At 38.0% G+C, this 23,694-nt stretch overlaps 1 protein-coding gene across 3 annotated transcripts in view; it reads left to right on the top strand.

Annotated features, from left to right (window-relative positions):
• ccnjl (cyclin J-like) overlaps positions 1-23,694 on the top strand; it is a 47,810-nt gene that overhangs the window by 4,447 nt on the left and 19,669 nt on the right. For 2 of the 3 annotated variants that reach the window (XM_088343335.1, XM_088343336.1), the window contains exon 3: positions 10,749-10,959. In XM_088343335.1, the coding sequence (XP_088199461.1) occupies positions 10,749-10,959 (211 nt within the window). Of the gene's footprint in view, positions 1-10,748; positions 10,960-16,653; positions 16,733-23,694 lie in introns of those variants that run through there. The other variant, XM_088343337.1, reaches the window with a different exon arrangement.

Below are 23,694 nucleotides of genomic sequence, written 5' to 3'. Positions count from 1 at the left end.
CGCTGTGGTTTTGATTCACCCCACTCTCGGCCAGCATCTTTGGATGTGTATACAAATTAGAGCTGAAAATAAAGTGCGCAAATGCAACTTTGGATCTATTTTTATGCACCATTATTGCGCGCATGTGAAAACAATCATTGTTTGACTTCTGGAAAGAGAAGTCAAACATTTACAACTCATTCAAAATGTCTAAAAAAAATGGCCAAAGTAAAATACCCATTTGCAAAAGTTTTAGTGTTGTAAACTGGTCATCTCCAAATGGCCATTTCTGGAAATGCCCAAACCTACTCTTTACATGAACTATCATATAAACATGTGTTTTAAATAATTGTAGATTGAGAAAATAGCACTTATTCTACAAAACTGAGGCTTACTTTATGAGTAAAAATGAGTCAAATGGGTTTTGGTCTATTTGAGTCGCTGTACTTTGTATTCTTACTTGCGCTTTTTCGTACTTGTTTTAAGTTTTGACCATTTGGTGGTCCAATATAACACACTATTCCTTTGTGCAATGCTGTTAGTTGCATCTCGGAAATAACACTACGTTTTTATTTATTTTTTTATTATCCGCCCCCCATCCCCACAAAAAAGCTGAAACGTTAACAATAAGGAAATATAAATGGAAAATTATGTTGCACTACACCATATGATGATCAAATAATACAAACTGTCCCTTTAACAAGACTATAAAACAGTCAATCACTGTTAAGAAATTCTTGAAAGTTATACACTGATTATCTGAACAATATTAGGAATTTAGGAAACTTTGTGATCAATGTTGCTAAGTGAAATGTATGTTTTTAATTTAAATAAGGGGGATCAGTCTTTTAAAAGAAAGTCAATGAAAAAAAAAATGTTACTGTTGAGAAGAGGAAAATCTTGAGGATTCTTGATCGTCCGAGGTAAAAAAATCACATAATCTAATTGTGTATTCAAAACGGTTTAAACGGGATAAAACGGATGAGTTGAGGCTCATTCATCGTGGATGTCGTAATTAAGCTTAATTGCGGTCATATTTCTTCCCCTGTGCCACTTTAATGGACTCATCTGTCTCTTGACTGGCACCTTGAAGCCCACGCCAACATTGCACTGTCCCAAAATGATATATGACTATTTCAGATATCCTGCATGTCTTAATTAAAATGAAGCCGTCCGTATTCGCAATTCATAAATGTCAGCGCAAAAGTAGATGTTCTGTCGCACAATTCTCAATTCAGAAACACTGGGTGCGATTCATAGTGAGCTGTCAGCCGGCGAGCTGCAAATAAATGGTACTGTCCGAGATATCGCGCCCGGGATCTTTTGCGTTAAGCCGCTATGGCTGCAGAGTAGGCAAGGCATGGCAAGGCAAGTTTATTTGTATAGGACAATTATAGGCAATTCAAAGTGCTTTACAGAAATGGCAAAGAGAAAAACACAATTACAGTTAAAACATAGAAGAAAAGACATTGAAAATTAAAAATTTGGTTTTTAAAATGCTTTAAAACCACAGATAAAACATAATAAAATCAATGAGTAGGGCTGCAACTAACAACAATTTTGATTGCTAGTCACAGACTATGGAAACAATAAGTCGAATAATAATTTAGCAGAAATAAACCTCTGTCCATTCTTTTAGAGACAAATAATTAATAAATTAAAATCATTTAAAATGTCTTTTTATCCTTTTAAAACAATGAGCAGCAGTAGAACAGTTAAAAAAAAACAAATATGTGCATTTTGTGTGGTACATTTAGCAGTCAACTGCAAAGTCGGTAATGAGGGTATGTACTGTATGTACTGTGATTATACCGGAGCCATATCCCCCTGGTGAGAGGTGGCTAAAGTCAAGAACACGCTCACATTCTTCACTCTTTCTGGTAGATTGGTACTTAGGAGGGGATTCCCAGCTCCCTCACTTAACCCAACCAATGTAGAAGGAAGGTACTCAACAATTCCAAACAGTTTGAAATCAAATGGTTTCAATCGCGGAAGTTTGCATTTTTTAACATTTTATCTGCTGACGTCTGTTCTTCGGACTGCATACATTTCAGTTTTTATTTGTGTATCTATAGTTGATATTTTGCAACAGTCCAATACTCTGTCTCTAAGTACGTGATTTCAAGTTATGTTTGCATGTCACCATGTTTACGTTCTCAAAATCGCATCGAAATCTCAATTTAGGTCTGAAAAATCGCAATTACTTTTTTTTTTTTCCAAAATCGCGCAGTGCTATTGGCCGTATCTAGGCTAAGATACTCCCAAACTTTAGTAGTTTCGGTACATTGTCATTTTTATGTTACGGACAGAGATGCTATTACGCATGAGCCTCTCTTAGCAGAGATTATAATCATTTAAGATGCCTCACTCTGTTGGAAAAACGTGTCTAGTCAACGATTTAAATCATTGTTGACTCTTTCCATGATCTCTTTTTGACGACAAAGTCGACTAATCGTTGCAGCCCTTATTGTAAAGAACCGTCGTATGCATACAAGAGGGTATGGAAGACAAAATGTCGTTAAACCCGTGTGTGAGACACAGGTTCCCTTGCGTCTATTTTGAAAGCACGCTATTTCACAAGTCTTCACTTCGGCTGAAAATAATTTAATGACACTGTCTTCAGAAAAAGTGAAGACATGTTTTAGTTTTGAGATTTACATCTTACTCATTTGAACAGCATTCGTTTGCAAATTAGATCTGTAATGACTAATCGAAAACTACGCGTACCCCTAATTCTTTTTAATTAAAAGTCTGGTTAAAAAGGCTTGTTTCAATTTTTCTCAACTCAAACCAAACATAAGCGACACCTTGTTTAGTATGTCCGGCCATGGTTAAAATAGTTTATTGATAACGTAAACTATGAACACAAAAACTTATTACAATGTATGTATTTAATATCCTTCAAAGTTCGATTCATCATCAGATACACCAAAGAGTTGTTTCCCTTGGTGTGCTTTTTTTGCGTTTATTTACATCTTTCGGGACAACTTACAGTTTTCTCCATTTTCTAACCTTTGTCTCTGTTACCTGAATAAAAATACTGTGATAATGAGAAAAACCAATGCCTTTATTTTTATGTTAGCTATATCACCGCTGGTTTAGTGGTTAAGATTAGGCACTGCCACGACCCGAGTATAATTCCCATTGCATCCCATGTTTTACGATTGTCGTCAGTGATATTTCTCCACGGATCATTCATTGCACAAATACAGAAATATATACTACCATAAAACCTTGTATAAAACGTGCACCCAAACTGGTTCTTTTTAGGTTAAAAAAATGCGCGTACACTGAAAAATATTGTAATTGGTTGTCAAATGAATCCCTATTTTTCTGTTAGATTTAAAAAAAACAGGTTTGCTCAATTACAGTTTTCAAACAAAAAATAATTTTAGATTTTAATTTTCCATTGTAGATGACGTGATTACTTAAAATTTAAATATTCAATTTTTCTATAGTTTGACCCATTACAAACAAAATAGATGCCATTTATTTCCTACAATGTTGATTAGTTGAGCAGTTTGCAAGGAAGAGTCATGGAGATCACATGCGTGTCAACTTATACATTTTCCCCATATGTTATACAATATTTGTTCATTTCCCATTGTGTACGCTATATGACAATTTTTAGCCGTTTTTATTTTTATTTTTAAAAGACCGAGCTCTTCTTCGGGTCGTCTCGGTCACCGGTAGCAGACAACAACGTCATCGTAGATGCTAATATTGTCGCCGTATTCTACATAGTCTGTCTTTCTGTGTGGAAATAGGTGCTGCGTTGTGTTTGTAGGGTAGATTATTGCTTAATAAAGGCAATTGCAACCCTTAATAGGTGGAGCAATTGGTGGATGTTGACAAATATGAGATCGAAAGACTGCTGTTGATATGTAAGCACTTACTGTACATTTAAAATATAAGTTACTGTAAATTTAAATGGAAATGTTTTTTACAGCATGTTTTTAATTTTTTGGGCTGTAGTAGTTTGCATGTGCAAACTGGACGAGTTGATGCTGGCGTAAGCGGTCACGAGCAGTCGTGAACGGTGTCCGGTGGTAGCCTCTGGGACTGCTCATGAACTGGATTTTCCTTTGTTGAGCAAGCAAGACTTAGTTTCTTAAGAGAAACTGGTATACCGAAATACTCCTGTTTAGAGGTGTTCGCACAAAGAGGTACCACTGTTTATTGGAACCTGGATCATTAAAGTCATGCAACATTCCGGTTTCCTTCATGATGCTGATTTTCCTCACAAACTGCCCCGACTTTTATGCTAATGTCCACCGATGTGGGAGATGGCGGCACCGCCGAGCATGTGGCAAATTATCAGACATGCAAATAAGCCACAAGCAGCTGTGGAATCTTTAATTACGGTGCAGGTCCCCCCCCCACAAAGGCACCTCCTGCTCCCCCTCCGAGACCCCTCTAAGACTTTGACCCCCACCCTCAGCCCCCTTTTCGTCCCTCCTCCTGGAACACCCACCTCAATTCCGCAAGTCTTGTACCCCCAGACAGACAGACAGATGGACGGGAGGAAGGCAATAGTCGAAGAAGTGGGAGGAGAGTTTGGGGGTAACTGGTTGGTACGGTGGATTCTGGCACAAGGGGGTGGGGTTTCTTTATGTGGATTTGTGGGTGTAGGGGTGCTATGTGAAGAGTGTTTATTTTTGGATTCCGTTAATTAAAAAGTTGCTCCAAGGATCTGTTTGGTTTTTTGTTCTATTTGAGATAGGCAGCAATAGAAGTTCATGTTATCCTGCCATCCAACGTATTCCTCTTTTGAAATTTACACAACAATTTGAACGTTTGGGGTTACCCAGACAGTTATCTATTTTTCATGTAAAAGTCACATGTGTATTTACCAAATCAGTTGTCAAATGTCTGTGTTCTTTCCCCCATATTAATCTTTCTTTTTTTATTGGGCCAGTCGCAGATATAGTTTTTTCTTTGTCACTCTGCCTTGAAAGGCCACATCTCTGAGTTGCCTCCTCACTCTAGATGTTGACACTGGTGTTATGCGCATTCTATTTACCAGGCTGCTAGTTGAGGCCTCTATTCCTCAAACTATACTCTGTAATGTGCTTGTCCTCTTTTCTTTGTTTTGTAGTGAGACTTCCCAGTTCTCTTTCTACTCTGGATGGAGCCAGTTTTGGATACATTTATGGAGATTAGAAAATAACATCTACGTTAATGCATATTATATGGGCTGTATTTCGAATTAGCTTTGTGTTATTTTCCTTGAAAAAAAACAGTGCTTTTCCTAAAAAATAAGGACATTTCTAAGTGACCCCAAATTTTTGAACGAAAGTGTATGTTCATTTATAATTTGTATTCGGCTTAACTCATGCTTGCTCCTAATGTTTTTTCCCCATATAGTGGACCCTTCACAAATTCCAATAGGATTACTCAAAATGTCTCAAATCTCCTCATAATTCCAACTCAAAAGCTTTTGTTTTTCACCCATTTATAACAGAATATAGAAAAATATTTTTCTTTCGCTAAGCACTTGGTCAATTTGGTGTTGCAAACCTCTTGACATCAAAATATGGTAGATTTTATAGCACACTCCGTTTCAATGCGAGAAACACAATCTGTCCCATTTCAAAATGAAGCAGACGAAGAATAAAATACTATACTCAAGTAAAGAGTTTTTGTTGTTGTTCAAAAGTGATGCATGGTTTGAGGTGTCCTTTAAAAATTGAAATTAGAGTATTCCGTTTTTTCTTTTAAAAAAAAAAAAAAATCGCGATATTTGATATTCGCTTTAAATACAATATCCTAGCCATGTTTGGATTTTTCTGTTGAATTTGACAAGGCAACGTTTTAAATGGTGTTCCTGAAAAATAGTCAACAAATATTTAATGAATATTGACTGAACAAACCTGAAATTATCGAGTTTGACTTGGGTACCCAAAATATTGGAATACTTTAATTATATAACCAATGACATTACTTAACGTTAGTGTCCTTAACTTCAAAAATATTCTACTTTCTGACGTCATTATCCGTCTAATTATAATTACAGATCTTTTTGTTGCCCGTGCAAGTATGTGAAATTCTTAGACGCACTTGTAATAAACTCGTCCTTTTTTTGGGTTCGAGTTGCAGTCGTTCTCTTCATTTCGCCTTTTTTCTCCTACAATGATGGAAAACCTCTATCAAGCGCGTGATATCACCCCTGACTCCTTCGTTTCAGCGTAATGCATTTGTGGCCAGAACACCAATGACAAAAGTAAAATAAAATAAATATATTTAAAGGCCCTTTAAACTCAGTTGGGCATTGTTGACACATACTTAATAAAAAAAAGTATTTACATTTAAAGTTTTTAAGGAGAGCCCCAATTGTAACTCATTCACATACTCACCAACTTTTTGTCATTAAAAGTGGTAGTTTCCATTGTGCACACTATTTTTACTTAGAAAACGCAATCTGTCTCCAGAAAATGAAAAAAAAAATAAAAAAAATAAGCACAGGCTTGTTTAAAACGAGAAGTGGCAAACTTATGCAAGCTTAAACTCTAGTGCGATCGTCAGGAGCAGTTTATTCACGCACAAAGACTTAGCCTCGCTTCAAAATAAAGCAGCCGTCGATTTAAAAAGCTAATCTCGAGTCAATATTTTTTGTTGTTGTTGAAATAGCAGTACATTTTAAAAGATAAAATTGGTTGGCGGTTTTAAAAGGAAAAAAGGTGTAGTCTATCAGCTAAAGCGGTAGTTTTGGTGAGCATGTGCTCCTCTTTGAGTTTGCTGTGCGCAAAAAATAAAATGCCCTTTAAATACTCAAGGGGGAAGACAGACATACCGGGGGGCTGCGCATCTTCACTTTGTTTTTCTTTTGGTTGAGCGCGGAGACGCTGAGACTGATTCAATGCTAATGCTCCTTGAGGATCTTCCTTCCACTTTGAAACTCACGCAACTAATTGGACATGAAAAGGAGATGTGCTAGAGGTGAAATCTAATCCCCTCTGCTCTTCAATCTCTGAGAACCCCCTCCCCCCAACATATCCCACCACACAAACAACAATACAGTTTCATTGACCCAAATTAGCTTCTCCTTGCTGCAATGTGGGAGAAATAACCTAAACCAATATGAGTTGGCACTCTGGGTCACCCCTTCTTCAGGTTTCCTGCTTTTTTTTCAAGTTTTTTAGGTTTTCCTTGCCTTCATGTGGGTTTCAAATCAGGAGATGTCATAATGGTGGTCTGTGCAGCCCTTTTAGATGTATAAATAAAGAAAAAAACAACTGACTTGACTTGACACACTCTCTTAAATCAATCCATCCATTTTCTGCGCTGCTTTTCCTCAGCATAGTCACAATGGTGCTGAAGCCTTCCGAGCCATCTCTGGCAATGGGCAGAGGACACCTTGAACTGGTTGCCAGCCAGTCACATGACACACAGATAAATACTACCATTCACTCACACAATTATGATTCATTCATACCTAGCGACAATTTGGAGTCACCAATTGTCAATTATCAATCATGCATACCTTTGGTACCTGGAAGTAACCCACACAGGCATTAGAGAACATGCAAACTCCGCACGGGGAGGCTGGTAGCTGGAATTGAACTCTGGACCTGTGCATTGTGGGGATGACGTGCAAACCACACAGCCGCTGCGTCATCCTTTCTTAAATCACTTGAGTCAAAACACCCTAAAAAAAGTAAAAGTATAAATAAAAATAGAACAAGCAACTACTTGGATAACATGGGGTTAGTCTGTACATATCTTTGGGGTTCTAAGACTAAATTACCTTTTTGTTTTTCAGGCATGGTGGTTGTATCATATCATAAAAGTAACATTTTTAGGCTCCTATAAACAGGGTTTGTACGGGTACTTGAAATCCTTGATATGCTTTAATTTTAATGTTATGTTTTCATGGTTTGAAAAGTGCTTGCATTTTGGGTGAATTGCTTGTAAAATGCTTGAAATTGTTGCCATATTTTACGTCAGTCTGACACGATTGACCAAACATTAAATTACGAAAAATAAATCAAGTCTGCTTAAAAATGACACCGACGTGGCTGCACTGGTTGCTTTGTTTCACCATTGAATTTCTTCCCTCGTGAATAATGGCAGCTGAATTAGTATTAGTATGTCATGTGAAGTGTGATCGCCCCCTTCCGGTCACGCCGAAGGGGACAGGGGAGGAGACCAAGATGGCTGGGGAAGTTAAAAAATTGGTTTTGCAAGTGCTTTGAGTTTTACCATGAAAAAGGCCTACAAACCCAGTATAAACATTACAATCTTTTTAGGGAGTTTTTATCACAAAGCTGCACAGTATAAGGTTTCTTTGTGTGTGTTACATAAAAAAACCCTAATTTATTTAAACTTATTTGGGACAAAAGACTTATTTTAGTTGTTTTTTTTTTGTATTAAATGACTTGACTTTTATAAATAAATGACGACATAGTTTTTGTAGCTTTAAGATAGAACTTCTCAGTTTGGGAGGGTTGGATTAAACAATACCAATTTTTAAGAATTTTTTTTTGCGTGAAAAGGTTATCATTTTCATCTCAACAACAAAACAATTGAAGAGAATTTTGTGGCATTAAAAGAAAACGACACCATTTTGTTGGCAACTTTAAATCATTTTTTTGGTTTTGCTTCGGCAAAGTAACAAAAGAACCTGGATTAACTAATCTCAATTAGTGAATTTTGTCCAGTATCAATTTTGGGTTATTTTTCACAATATCCAAGTTCCTATATGTGCAACATTTTGTGGGTGTTATAACCAAACAGGGCTTCTCTGGAGAGTTTCTTTGGTTATTCTATGTTATAGGAGTCACTAGCAATAATATTGTAAGTTTGAAATGTAATTTATTCGTTTTTTTAATATCCCTTTTTGGGGGAAAGGTTTTGTTTTCTTGTTTTTATTTTAAATATGTCATCCCTGCAAAGAATAAATGGAATAGGGGTAAGGACTTTAAAGCTTCGGCTTCAGCCTACTCCCTTTAGGCAAATTTGTATGTATTACATTATTGTATTGCACAACTGTTTTTCGGGGGCAAATATTCTCATGTTCCTTTTGTTTACTCGTGGTTGATGTTTTTTTTTTGTGCTGTGCCTAACTAAAAAGCCACAAACAAAAGCTTTAGGCCAGGGGTCGGGAACCTATGGCTCGCGAGCCATATATGGCTCTTTCTATGAATACCTGTGGCCCGGAGACAAATTTGATTGCATGCAAATTTTCTCCATCTCGTCCAACACGTAAACTACTATGCCTGTTTAGATACACACAAAGACAGACCAAAGCTGACTTTGTAATAGTGCTTGGCAGAATATATAGGGCACGTTTTTCACTACAATTTATAGTCAAGGTGTCACACGAAAAAAAAAAAAAAAAACTTGTTCTGGCTGTACATCGCTAAAGAATCCGTTATATAAAACCTCACTATATTATCTGTCTTCAGTGTTCAGATACCTTATGATGAATCCACAGAACACACTGTAAATACGCCAAAACACCGGAAGAGATCTTAGTTTTTTGATTGGGTGAGTGGGAGGGATGGGTGGAGCTATGCAAAAAGTGCAAGCACTCCCTCCCATCTCTCGCCCTACGCCGTCTGCGCCATAGATAAGCACATCAGGCTCCCTGTTTGCAGAATGTTGTGACGTTTTTACAAAATAACTGCTTACATCTGGTTTTGAAACCAATATGTATGAAAAAAAAGGGTCAAAATGAGTTTAACCGATCTTGAATAATTGCAAGAAAGACACAAGTTTAAAGTGGTATGTTTGTTGATTTTGGGACACGGGCTCTGGCATTATTCTCTTTTCATAATTTTTATCAAATCGTCAAAAATAAATGTGCTGAAGACTAAGCTTTTGTCTGGGGCGCGGGTTTAGCAATTTAGTAAATTTGTCTCATAATATATGGTGTGGCTCTTTCCCAAAATAAAATTAATATATTTTGCTTTTATGGCTCTTTGAGTCAAAAAGGTTCCCGACCCCTGCTTTAGGCAGTTGACAAAAGCATTGTTGTGCATTTTATTCCCCCGCCCCATCCCTCTTCTGTTGCTTCCTATACAACCTGCCGCAAGGTTAGTACGGGTGCTTAAAATCTTTGAAAACGCTTAAATTATTGTGTTTCAAGGATTGAAAAGTGCTTCAATTTTGGGTGAAATGCTTTAAACAGTTGCCATGTTTCTCAACAAGTCTGCCTAAAAATAAAGCCGACACTGCCCTCTGATGGCTTCAGTTTGTCATGACATTTCTTCTTCTTTTGTGATTAACAGCAGCTGTTATTAGTTTGTAGGACATTGTCCTATGAAGTGTCATTACACCTACGCGTAGCACCCAGAGGACAAGTGCATGCTACACCTAAACGGGGAATTATGAAAAGTGTATTAGGAGAACATATCAGTTCTCGGCATTTATTAGGCGCCATGCCAAAAAATGAAAGCCTCTCCCAGTAGTAAATGGTTACGGAAGGAACTTCCAAAAATGTAGGCTACATATAATTTTTACCCAACATCTACTGTATATTTTCACAGGTACTGTTCAGTTCCGCAAATATATTTGCATTTTACTGAAGATCCAAAGATCATATGTCTTGATGCAAGATTAAAAAAGGCAAATGTACGGTAAATCAGATATATATGTGGATCTTGAGGCAGGATTATCTCTTTTAATGGTACTGAGGAAAATGGGAAATTGTCTTTGAAAGTCCTTAAAAAGTGTTTGACTTTGGCCATGAAAATGGTCTACGATCCCTCCTGCAAACACTACCTTGTCATTTACACGTTTTTTTTTCCCTTCGCTCTCTTGTCCAGGAGTTGAAGTTGCCCGCTTACCGAGCACACTCACCGCAGATCGGCATGCGTCGCTACTTTGCAGACTTGCTAGCCATCCTGAGCAATCGCTACCAGTTGTGTCCTACGGCGCGCCACCTTGCCGTTTACCTGCTGGACCTTTTCATGGACCATTACGACGTGGCCGTCAAGCAGCTTTATGTCATCGCCCTCTCCTGTTTGCTTTTAGCCAGTAAGTCCCCACACAGATTTAGAATTTGTATAATTAGTGTTATCACAATTGTTCTCACTAGCTGCTATGTTTCAACTCAAGCTCTCATAGACCTGAGTTATGGTGGACTATGACTCATGCCATTCTTGGTCCACCACTCTTATAGTGGTCCAAGGCATGAACTAAGAAAAGTGTTTCATATATATAGGGTTCATGCGGCTGCTTGAAATCCATGAAAATGCTTTGAATTTTAGTACTGTGTTTTCAAGGATGGAAAAGTGCTTGATTTATGGGTGAATTGCTTGTAAATGCTTGAAGTAGTTGCTATGTTTACATAAGTATATTTTTCTTTATTTTACTGGAGAAATTGGCTCTGAAAGCCTTTAAAAGTGCATGAATTTGGACATGGAATCAGCTTGTGTCTCAAACTCAATTTACTGGGTGAGGTTAGGACAAAGTCAGATTTTCCACAAGAAAAGCGCGTAAAAAAACACTGAAAAACACTGTTCCCAATTTTTGTTTGTTTGTAATTTGCCTTTCAAAATAACATCTAAAATACAACTTATTAATTATCATGCACTTACATCAACTGTGTATATTATTTGAGCACTATTTTTTTGCCTATTGGTTCTTGTCAGAGACTGCTAAAATCACCCTTCCTCCTCACGAATAAATGTGAAAATTCGGGTTAACCTCGGGTTTTCTCCCTCAAATCAAGTTAATCGGTCAGACTTGGGCGGGTTCGGGATTTTATACGCACGGGTAGGGTCAAGCTGGATTTTGTAGGCCTGCTCTTACCTCTACCTCGTATACATATTTTTTTAATACTGGTTACAATTAAACATAGGGGTTCGGTAGTTGAAATGTGTTGACATGTGAGGGAAGAGTAAATTGACAGATTGACGTTGACTATTGACAAAATTAAATGGCACTTTTTTTTTAACCCCAAGAGTTCAACATGCATTCACGATCCTGCCAAACAAGTGTAAAACAATTAAAATCTTTCTGCAAAAATTATACTAAAGATGCTGCCCTACTTACGAACAAGACGATCGTTCGTGAATAGGTTCTGGACGATCGTTCGTAAGTTTCGTGTTTTTAAGGTTTATATAAGTATGTTTAAGGCTTGTACAAGTAACCTATATTGTTTTGTGCTAAAAATAAACATTTCATAAAAGAATATGCTCTATAAAGATAAAGTTTAACTTACTTTTGGGAGATGAGCTTCAAGAGTTAGGCGACTTCCTCCTCCGTGGAAAAAGTGGACGAAAAAAAAGCGATCAGACAATTTTCTCAACCCCGTCAAGCTTTTTTTATTCCACTTTCATTTAAAAAGAAACGGCTTGCCTCTTCTTTATACTTTACACCAACCATATTGAATGGATGCACGAGATATTAAACAATAAAAACTTCAAGTCCTTAGCGCGCTAGAGATACAGTACACGTTGTATGTTTGCACACGAACTAGGAAGTAGAAGCTGGATTTTTTCTTCGGGTTGGATGCTGACCTCTCACAGCGCCACACGCCGGTAGCGGTGGAAAGAAGCACTACAGTACTGTCCTGTACTTGGAAAAAGGTGCACAATTCAATATCTAACCTACAGCATTGTCCAGACATTTTTCGACTTCCTGAAAATAATGTTCGTATCTACTGTTTTTCGAATGGTCGTACGTAGGGGAGTGTCCGTATTTCTTTCTGTTAGCTGTGGAACTGAGCTGAGTTTTTTGGTCTTCTACACCACAACCTCTGGCTAATGTTGGTGTCTGGAATGGGACCCAATAACTTGGGAAGGTGCAGTTGTGTTTTTTTTTTTTTTTTTTGCGACTTGCAAGTAAAGATGCTTAGGCAGGATTTACCATGCGTCTTTATTTGGTAGGATTTATTACAATACGACAAAGACAGTTGGATATGAATTAAGTGCTTTGGGAGTACTTTTAGATATTGTCGGGGAAATCCGAGTCTGTTGACCGGGGCAATCTGAGTCTGTCCTTTTTAATGGAATGTTTTGATGGACTCACTCTTCTTTGCTCCACTGCCAACTACCTGGTAGTCTTGATTGATGAAGGTAAACAGGGTGTTGGATTTTGTGTTGACTTAACGTTATCTGTTGCCTCTGAATCTGGCCCAACCGTCACACTGCCTCCTGCCGTCAGATGGAGTCGGGACAGCTCCTCTCATTCAGTCTTGTAAATGTTTTGGGTAATTAATCTCTACCTCCTTTGTGCTCCCCCATTTGTTGCATCTTAATCCCGTTACTCCATTGTGTCCTTGTGGGTGGATGTTTGTTAATAGGCGAGCTTCTTTTGCTGAAATAAGATTATAGTCTGAGTTTCAGGCGCCGATGGGAATAAGCATTATTGGCTGTTGGAAACATTTATTTAGCGATTATGGTATTTTTCCTCAAACACCCCTGAGGAATCTTACTTTTTTTCTACAGGCTGTGATGTCCTGGAATGATTACACTTTCGCAGTATGTGCGTCGCACCTACACAGTCTGGTTTCCGTTTCTTATCAATTTAAAATAGTTTTTAGTTAAGCATGACACATTCTTTGGAATAAATGTATATCAAAGATGCAAAAATAATTATTTTAATATTAGAATATTGGTTTGATTACTCTGTAAATCAATTTTAAATTTTATAAACTTATCTGCTATACCAGTCATTTTAAGCATTTTGATAATGATCTGATGCATTTTTTTAGTAGAGAAACACGTTAATATAAAATAAGGATTAAAAAAAGTTCATACATTGAGCAAGGTTACATTCCAGTCAATTTATTTTTTTCACTGTGCTACATAAAAGAAGCAAAACGATGGCATCAGGCCAAAAAAAACCAACTTCACCACCTTATTTGCCCAGCTAAAAATGAAATACACAGATCTCAAACTTGACTCAAGTCAAGTCATGTTTATCTGTATAGCCCTTAATAACAATGCGTCTCAAGGGCTGCACAGACCAGATTATTGCCAACCACAGACTATTATTTCTCCATCCCCTGATCTAAAACCTACATGAGGGCAAGGAAAAACTCAAAAACCTCAAACCTCACCCAAAAGTGTGAACCTGAATTTTAAATCAAGTTTGCATGCAACAAAGAACACAAAAAGTTAATCATACTTCTATTATGAAAGAGAGTAAAAATGTGTGAATGCTTTTAGGAAACGAAAATACAAATAATTTTCCGGAATTCCTAATCAGAATGGTGTCTAAATGATTCATCAATGTTAAACATATTTTGCAATTGATTTTTTATTTTTAGATGGCTATAAATCAATAAAGTTTTACATGTGTATCTCATATGGGCTGTAGGTGGCAGGTATCAATCGCAAAAATATTAGTATGAGCCACAAAACCCAAATCACTGTATTTTCCTGATTATAAGGGGCATCTTAAAACCCCAATTTTGCCACAAATTTAAATGTGCACCGAGAGCTTGCCTTATCTACGATAGAATATAGTCGATAAGATTGGAAATGCATACAGTATGTATAGGTGTCAATTAACATTTATATAGCCCTTAATCATAAAACGTCTCAAAGGACTGCAACGTCCCCTGATCTGAAAACTGCATGCAGGCGAGGAAACACTAAAAACCTCAGCCCAAGGAAAATAAAAAAAACTTTAGTAGGTCCCACACAAGAGAGAGGATAGTATGCTGACCATAATCACAAAACTTCGTTTGCCATGGGATTCCACCTCGGTTGTGGCGATGAGAGCGGCAACACTTTACCCCGCTAGACAAACTGTGGTATTGAAGGCATATGAAGAGGCATTTGAGTTTATCTCAATATCACAGGACTTTAAATGTTGCCAGAAACAAATGTTAGTGAATGGAGAGAACAAAGTCTTTCAACAAAATACTATTAAAGCTTTTTTACATACGTATACATACTAAACCATAACATTAATGATGCACAGATGAAGTGGAGAGACTGTTTAACCCAGGGGTCACCAACATGGTGCCCAGAGTGCCCCCTAAGGACAGATGAGGTTTCGCCGACCTGTTCTAAAAAATAGCACACCAGTGATCGGTCATTGTGATTTTATAATCAAAAAAATGGCATAAGGGTCACATAGACTAGGTCAACCATTAAAACAATTATAAACCTGGTAATACATAGTAATAACGTGATAAGTTTTTGTATGAGAAATGCAGATCAAAATAGGTGCCCTTTGTTCTAATTAGTAACAAACAGTATGTTCTAATTAGTAACAAACAGTAGCTCTCGGATTAAAAAAGGTTGGAGACCCCTGGTTTAACCTGTCAGGACACGGAACAAAATGCTCTATGCAAATCCGTGTGTCTGACACAAGGAGTAAAAACTGTGATAATGAGATCAAATCCAATGCCTTTTTGTATGTCATCTGTTATCTGGTGGTCTAGTGCTTAAGTGTCAAGCTCTTAAAGCAACAACCCTGGTCTGATTCCCGTTGAATACAATGTTTTGCGATTATGGTCAGCGAGACTTAGTTGACGGAACAATCATTGCACTAATATATACCGTAACTGAAAAAAGAGCCTAACGGTTATACATGGATCGACACGGGAGCTCTTACTGTAGTCTCAATTCCGTGTTTTATATTCCAGTGTGCCTCGTATATGAAAACTAAATAACAAAATGCTATTTTTGGGGTGTGTGCTTTATAATTCAGTGCGCCTCATAGTGCGGAAAATACGGTACTTCATTTCATGCAACTGGAATCAAATCCAGCATTTTCTTCATGAATGCAAACATTTCGATTCGGCACACTGAAATTGAATCCCAAACCGCAAACAAAAAAGAGCATTCTGTGGAGTCGACTGCACGCTTTTCTCCTCCGAGCTCGGGGTGGGGAAGAACCGAGGGCCGAGGGGGCACCTGCCATATGCTCCCCGAGTCAGGCCTCAAACAAAAGCCTGTCAATGCGAGCAGGACATGCAACCAGAAAGGGGGGAGGGGAAAGCAGACTGAGAGCAGGGTGAATGCATTTGCGCTTGTATGGCAGAGACTTAAAGCTAACATTGGCAAATGAAAGGACACGGCAGTTGCCAGGGCAACCTTGGGACCAATACGAAGAGATCAATTCATATTCCTTATGATGTTTGCAGTTAAAAAATCTTTGAGCTTCTGCCTTGTAATTGGTCCTTTTAACTACTCCCTTCTAGGTCTGCAACTAACGACTATTTTAAGTAATTCAGTGCCAAAACCCCAAAAATATGTTTTAATAAGCATTGTCCCTAAGTGACAAAACGTAAAAAAATATTTTTGTTGCATTAAAAAAAAACGAATATAAAGGCTTTGGTGCTGCTGATCAAGTATCAAGCTTCTGAGAATTTCATTAAGTCAAGTCATGTTTATTTGTATAGCCCTTAATCACAAAGAGTCTCAAAGGGCTGCACAGACCATTGCAAACTACAGACTATTATTACACCATCGCCTGATCTAAAACCTACATGAGGGCAAGAAAAAACTCAAAAACCTCAACATGGAGAAAATGAAGAAACCTTGAGAAGGGGGACCGGACCGCACATGAGGTAATCCCCCTTCCAAGATGACCAGGTTGCAATGGATGTTGCCATAACAAGTAATACACGGATATTGTCAACATGAAATATAGATAAATATGACAAAATACCACTAGACGGCTTAAATGGCTTTGATCACATCTTCGTCCACTTATCAGGGAGCCCCCACTTTCTTGTGTTGCTTCCTCTAGCTACAGTTTGAGAGTGTGTAGGCGACCCTTGAGTGACCGAAACTGTGCGCTGAAATGTTTTCAAAGTTGCAAGGAAAGTCCCCTTGTGTTTATGGTAAGCATTGTTTACATATTGAAGTTATCACAAATACAGAAAAAAAAGAATCACTGAAGTGAAAGTTCTGCATGAAATGCATCCTTTCCCAAAAGGCTTTTTCCTCTGAAGTTTTCTAGGAAACAAATGAAGCTTAGTAATGTTCATCTATTGTTTACTAAACCATGGTAAAGTTTAGAAACACACTTTTCCCCTAAATAAAGACAAGGGTAAAAGCTTTTTATATCCTATGTCTAAAATGAGTCAAAATGGCAACAATTGGCTGGCACCTCCCGCACTCCCCTTTTGTGAGAAATGTCTGGCTTTATATAAGTTAAAAGTCACGAGTCACCGACTATAGAAATGATTAGTCAAATAATTGGCTAACAATCATTTTCTTATATTTAGCCAGGAGTTTATTTATTTATATCAAAAATGATAATAATCCCAAGAAAATTGGGTAAAATTAAAAATACATATGTTATTGAACATACTACAGATTTGTACAAAAAATTAAAATCCAAAACCAGGCACAGTGCTCAGTCAGTAGAGACATAAATTTATTAATAAACCTAACATTTTTTAGGGAAAGGCAAACAAACAAATATCCTGTAAACATTTGTATCTCTGTAAACTATGGATGTGGCCCAATCTTGGCTTTCTGTTCTCAGTCAGGCTTGATCATTAAAAATAATGTTATTTTATTTTTTTAGCATAACTTATTTTTTCATTATTAGTCTTTAATATTCATTACCCTACATATGATAATCACAGGTGTCAAGGTATCTTTTCTGAGCATTTATTTACAAACAACGGGAACAAATGATTTTCATTATTAGCATTGAATGTGTTAACTGGTTTCTTTAAACTTTTGAGTTGATGTAGTTTTACCCATGAAGCAACTCCCCATGCTATACAACTCATGTGGAAGCTATGAAAACATGTATAATTTTTGCCTTATTGTCCTACTGGTTTGAAATGAATAGAAAATTAATACAAAATAAAAGTTTTAGCAGTGCATGGACCCTAGGATTAGACTGAATCAAATCAAACTACTAGGCTGGGCTTACTCAAGCTGGGAATATATCTGACCAGAGTGAACGTTTGATTTGCATGTATTAAAAAATAATAACCTCTGATAGAAATGGCCTAGAGACTTTTTCAGAGTCATTTTTGGCATACTCAGAGCTTTATGGCAGGCCAGATTAAATCATTCAACGGGGCGGGTGCAGCCTGCGTATCGTAGGTCTGACATTATTCATCATTCTTAACAGTTTGAAATCAAACGGTTTTAAAAACTGACTTTTGTTCTTCGAACTGCAAGCTTTTGATTTTAAGGTTTCTTTTTTCCTCATGCTGAGGTTTTGAGTTTTTCCTTGCCCGCAGGTTGGTTTAAGATCAGGTAATGGTGTAATTGTAATCCTGTGCAGTCCTTTGAGACACTTTTGTGATTAAGGGCTATATAAATAAATGTGACTTGACTTAATTATGTTTGTCAGACACGGACGGTCTGGCATAACGCACAAGCTCTCCTTTTTAGCGAAATATACATGTATAAAATGTGCAGTGCATGCCATCAAAACCCTATTGCTTGATTGTAACTTAAATCTTAAGAGAGGAGTCAGACTCTGTTTCGTTCAACTGTCCAAAGTGCTCTCTAAATGTTCATGCATCACCAAGGCAATGCCATGAAACCCAATGTCTGCTTTGCAAACTTTTTATTCACCCCCTCCAGGCTAAAATGTTCCCAAACCTCATAAGTTTTGGTACACGCACTTGGTATTGGCTCCGGCATTTCTGTATGTTACGGCATTTCTGTATGTTATGGCATTTCTGTATGTTATGACTCGAGATGGACACTATTGCGCATAAAAGACTCAGGAGAGTTTATAATAATTTAAGATGCCTCACTCTGGTGGAAAACGGTGTCTGGTGACAAGTCAACAAAGAAATTAATTGTTGACAATTTTTTCATCGATTTTGGGCGACAACATCGACTAATCGTTTTAGCTCTACTTGCTATTCTACCCGGGTCTGTTTTTACTTTAATACCCTCACTTCGTTTCGGACACTTCGTTTTGTTTTGGGACTGGGCAGCCAGTGAAAAGCAGCCCACCTTTTTTGGGGTGCTTGGGAAAATGAGCAGAGCGCTACTTCAAAGGCAAGACTGCGGCTGATGTTGAGCAGGGAGGGGGCCGAAAAGCGGGAGATGTTAGAGGTGAACCACGCAGTGGGGTCTCCTAAAATGTATATCAAAGGAACCCACCACCGCAGTTCTGTATTCTTTCGTACAATAGGACCCACAAAGATGTTAGTAAGACTTCTGGGTATCGTTTTAAATGTTATCTTTTATTTTTGCTGACCCTAACCCAGACAATTTTTTTGTTTTCAATTAGACACTTAACGTGTTGTGTTCCTTCCCACAATTAGGCAAATGTTTTGCAAAATATACCATATGGCGGGGTATCCGAGAAACTTGGTCTCAAAGTTGACCCATCTGGCCTGTGACTTCATTGAAGTCAGACATTTTCAACACAACGAACCCCATTAACACTACATGTGAGGCGAGCTCCAAAACACAGTGATTGTAGCGAAAAGTATTTTATGGCCGATTATGACCCAAAAAAAGGTCCTTGACAGATATATCTAAACAAAATAACTGTAAGTGCCAGATAATCAAATATAAAGCCTTCTCAATTCAAACCATCGGTTGAGGCGAGTGACGAGGACGAGGGTGATCTTGACATTCGCAACGAGGAGAGAAGCATCGTTTCCTGATCACTGATGAGTAGGATGTGTTCAAGACTGTTCTTTAATGATAGTGTTTGATCTAATTACCCGTTTCTATCCCTTTGCATGGAGATAATATAGCATATTTTCATTATGAAGCGCAGATGGCTAATCAGTCAGGAACACACAGTTGGGAACGAGCCATACTAAAGACTGGTGGAGTGAATATATTCACGGTTGTAAAATATAGATGCTTTACTGCATGTATTCCATCAACCATGTCTAGATGTATTGTTTACCCTTCTAAGCAGTCCTCCTCTAAAGGCACGGAGCACAACAACGACTACTTTGAAAGGCCTTTCCACACTCATGTGTTCCTCACAAATCTTGTCAAATTTTCTGCAACATTTTTGTCTTTCGGACAGCAAAAAAGACTAACACCGTGAGCCGTACTGTTAATGCATTCACCTGTGACATAACGTCAAGGAATCCTCCACAAAAAACTACCAAAACTGCGCTTGAAACAGCTTTTGTGTAACATGTAAATCAATGTGGCGACTGGCTTGCTTGGGTGCTGGTGTTCCTCTGGTTACGTTACTGCTCAGAATGACGAGACAAGACATGCTGCCTTTACAATGCAAGTAAATGGTATATACCAATAAAATATTTATTGAGATGATGCAAAAGCCATGTACTATTACTTCACATTTTGCATGTTTAAGTATTAGGGATTACCTTGAAGGATATCGGGTGTCATTGATGGAAATAGACGTCAAGCCTCCAAAGTTGACTGGCAGTGGATAAATTAAGTAAAAAACTGATTCGGTACTTCGGATAAGAGTTTTCATGCTTTGTGGCAGATTCTGAGCCACCAGACACACACACACACATTTACATGGGGCGTTTCTTAGCTTTTCTCGTGGCTACTTCACTGGCGATTAGCATCAGGGGTCAGGGGTCGACCTGGACCTGCATTGTGAGAGCTGCCACTGCCAGGGGTGACTATTGGAGATTCTATGATTGAGCTGTGAGTAATTTCACCCTCCCGATGAAAGATGAGGCGGTAAATACAAGGGATCATAGGAGGGCAACGGAAATTCCTCCACAGACGTTAACACAAAGAGGAAAAAGGGAGCTGAGCACCGAATGAACATTTATCAAGAAAACACATTTGAATGTGATATTCATGGATCCGATTACAGTGCCATGAACCAAACATGTTGGGTCATCTAATTATGCTATGTTACGGTGTTCCATACATTTCTTAGTACAGTGGTACCTTTAAATACACATTTTATTCGTTCTGGGATTGGCTTTGTAACCTAAAACATTTGTAAGTAGAGATGCCTTTTGAATGTAAGTGTGCTAATCCGTTCCAATCCTCACAAAAGCATGAGCTGTTTTTCAATATATCATAAAAGAGCATCAGAACATATACATGTTAAAATTAGATTACCACACAATAAACATAAAAAGAATCACACGTAATGTGAAAAAACAAATTAAGGAAAAAAATTAAAATAATAATTTACCTTTCAACCTTCCTCTTTGTTTACTGGTCCTCAGCAGTGTTTTGCCTCGCCTTTCTTGAAAAACGGATCCAATGATGTCTGCTTTGTTGGCTTTTAACATTCCCTCAGAAATGCACGAGGCAGTCGAAAAATATGATGAGCAATAGCCCGACCGGTCAACACTTTTTCTGGGTGATTCCTTTCCACAAACTGAACCTTCTTGAAATTTTACCAAAACGTCTTTAATTTGGGCTGATACAATAATGGCTCTATCCTCCTGTAACTAGAGGCAATATTTTCCCGTTCAGGTACTTTTATATGTGGAGACATTTTAAGTAGAGGTACCACTGTACAGACGTTGCCCTACTTATGTTCAAGCGTTCGTAAGTTGAATTTGTCCGTAAGTTGCTTCAGTGCTATTTTTTTATGTTTAAGGTTTATATAAGTATGTTTAAGGCTTGTATAAGTAACCTGTATTGTTTTGTGCTAAAAAATAAACATTTCATAAAATAATATCCTCTATAAAAATAAATAAAGTTAAGTGTAACTTACTTTTGGAAAGATAAGCTTCAAGAGCTCCTCCTCCGTTACAGGGTGGCCTCAAAAAAGCGATCCAGCCATTTTCTCAACCGCATCAAAGCTTTCTTATTCCACTTTCGGTTCGCCTCTTCATTACACCTTACACCAACCATATTGTTTGGATGCACGAGATATTAAACAATAAAAACGTCAAAGTTCTGAGCGCGCTGGAGATTTAGTATACGTAGCACTGTATGTTTACACACGAACTAGGAAATAGAAGCCAGATTTCTTCTTTGGGGTGGATGCTCGGTGGCTTCTCTGTGCGCCATCACATGCCGATAGCGGCGGAAAGAAGCACTACAGTACTGTCCTTTACTCTGAAAAAGGTGGTCACAATACAAAATCTAACTCGCAGCAATTCTCAGATATTTTCCGACATCCCGAAAAAAATGTTCGCATCTACCGTTTATTTTAAGTCGAATAGTCGTAAGTAGGGGAGCGTCTGTATGTCCCCAAAAGTAGCGAGCCTCTAGGTTATTTTTATGAAAAGTTGTGATTTTTTTTCAATTCTCTCTTTGGCCACTAGAAGGTATTGTTTGTAGAGCAGAGAAGCACTACAGTACTGTCCTTTACTCGAAAAAAAAGTGGTCACAATACAAAATCTAACTCACAGCAATTCCAGGATATTTTCCGACATCCCTAAAAAAATGTTCGCATGTACCGTTTATCGTAAGTCGAATATTCGTAGTAGGGGAGCGTCTGTATGTCCCAAAAAGTAGCAAGACTCTAGGTTATTTCTATGAAAAGTTTTTTTTTTTTTTAAATTCTCTCTTTGGCCACAAGAAGGCATTGTTTGTAGAGCATGGTGAGTTTGTTCAGGTGTAAACTGCATTCACTCAATTATTAAAATAAAGCAGTTAACACAATAAATGCCAAACTTGAACAACTTCCCCCCTGTTGTTTTTCGAATAAATGCATAAATGCCGACCTTTTGATAAAAAGCAGTTGATTTTATTGCTCACGTCATTTTTTAGCGCAAAACACAATCCGTTACCAGAATATAAAAAAATTATAATAACAACAAAATGGGCTTGTATAAAACAGAAAGCGGCCAACTTTTACCAAAACAAATCTCATGCGATTATCTGACGCACAAAGACTTTTAGTCTTGCTTCAAATCAACCAGCCAAAGATTAAAATACTAGTCCCTAGTCAGGATTTCTTTTTTGCGGTAAAAATTTAAGAAAGTGGTTAAAAAAAGCGGTCAGCATTTTTAAGGGACGAAAAGCGGTAGTCTAATGCTTAAAGCGGTAGTGTTGGCAAGTATGTAAATGTAATCTGTTTAGAAAAGATCCCTTGTCATCTGATCCGGCCCTCCTAAGAACAGAAAGTCTGGATCCAGCCGTAGTGCCAAACTGTCACCTGATCTAATTAGATTGATCAAGCTACATATTAAGAATATAGAATAGAATTTACTTTTATTGTCATTCTTTGTAACCATGCACACAGAATGAAATGTTGATACACCTGACCCGTACAGTTAAACTGTAGCGAGCCGATGCAGCCGCAGCCAAACAGGGCGCCGCCATTTTAGACCCAACTGCTGTGTTGGCAGTCATTAGGTGACCACACCCCCCCCAATTGAACCCTTAATGCCGAGGGAGGCAATGAGTACAAATGTTGTAAGTCTTAGGTATGAATCAGCCGAGGCTTGAACCAGCGACCTCCCAGTCTCGGTGCGGTCGCCCTACCATCTAGGCTACCGAGCTGGTGTTTAATTTCCGACAGCTTGTTCAGAATATCCCCAATCTCCTTTTCAGAAAGAAAGCTTTTTGTTTTTAATCCACCCACCCCCAAACTGCACACCTGGGAAGAGACCCCGCATCTTTTCTAACCCCTAACCTTTAACCCCACCTGTTCGTCACCTGTGGACGTTGTGAGAATGACAGAGGAGAGGTGTTGTTCCGTTGAAGTAGGCGGACGTTTCGAAAATAGGTCGAGCTGTTGACTGCTGATAGCATCATCTTGTCGCTCGCATTCCAGGTAGGCTCAACTAACTGGATAGGAATGCACCAGCCAAACAAGGCTGGTCTTTGTCTTACTTTAGATACTGTTTTATAATGTGTATTACTTGTAGTATAAATAATGAAGTTGAAAAGCTAAATACATCTACTTTTATACGCTAACCCTTTAAAAACTGAATTATTGGCAATTTCTGTA

Source organism: Urocampus carinirostris, chromosome 9 (assembly GCF_059441175.1).
Source record: "Urocampus carinirostris isolate Australia breed hairy pipefish chromosome 9, RoL_Ucar_1.0, whole genome shotgun sequence".
In the NCBI taxonomy this organism is placed as follows: domain Eukaryota; kingdom Metazoa; phylum Chordata; class Actinopteri; order Syngnathiformes; family Syngnathidae; genus Urocampus; species Urocampus carinirostris.
Note: the sequence above shows the minus strand (reverse complement) of the source record. Positions and strands in the feature narration are given on the sequence as shown.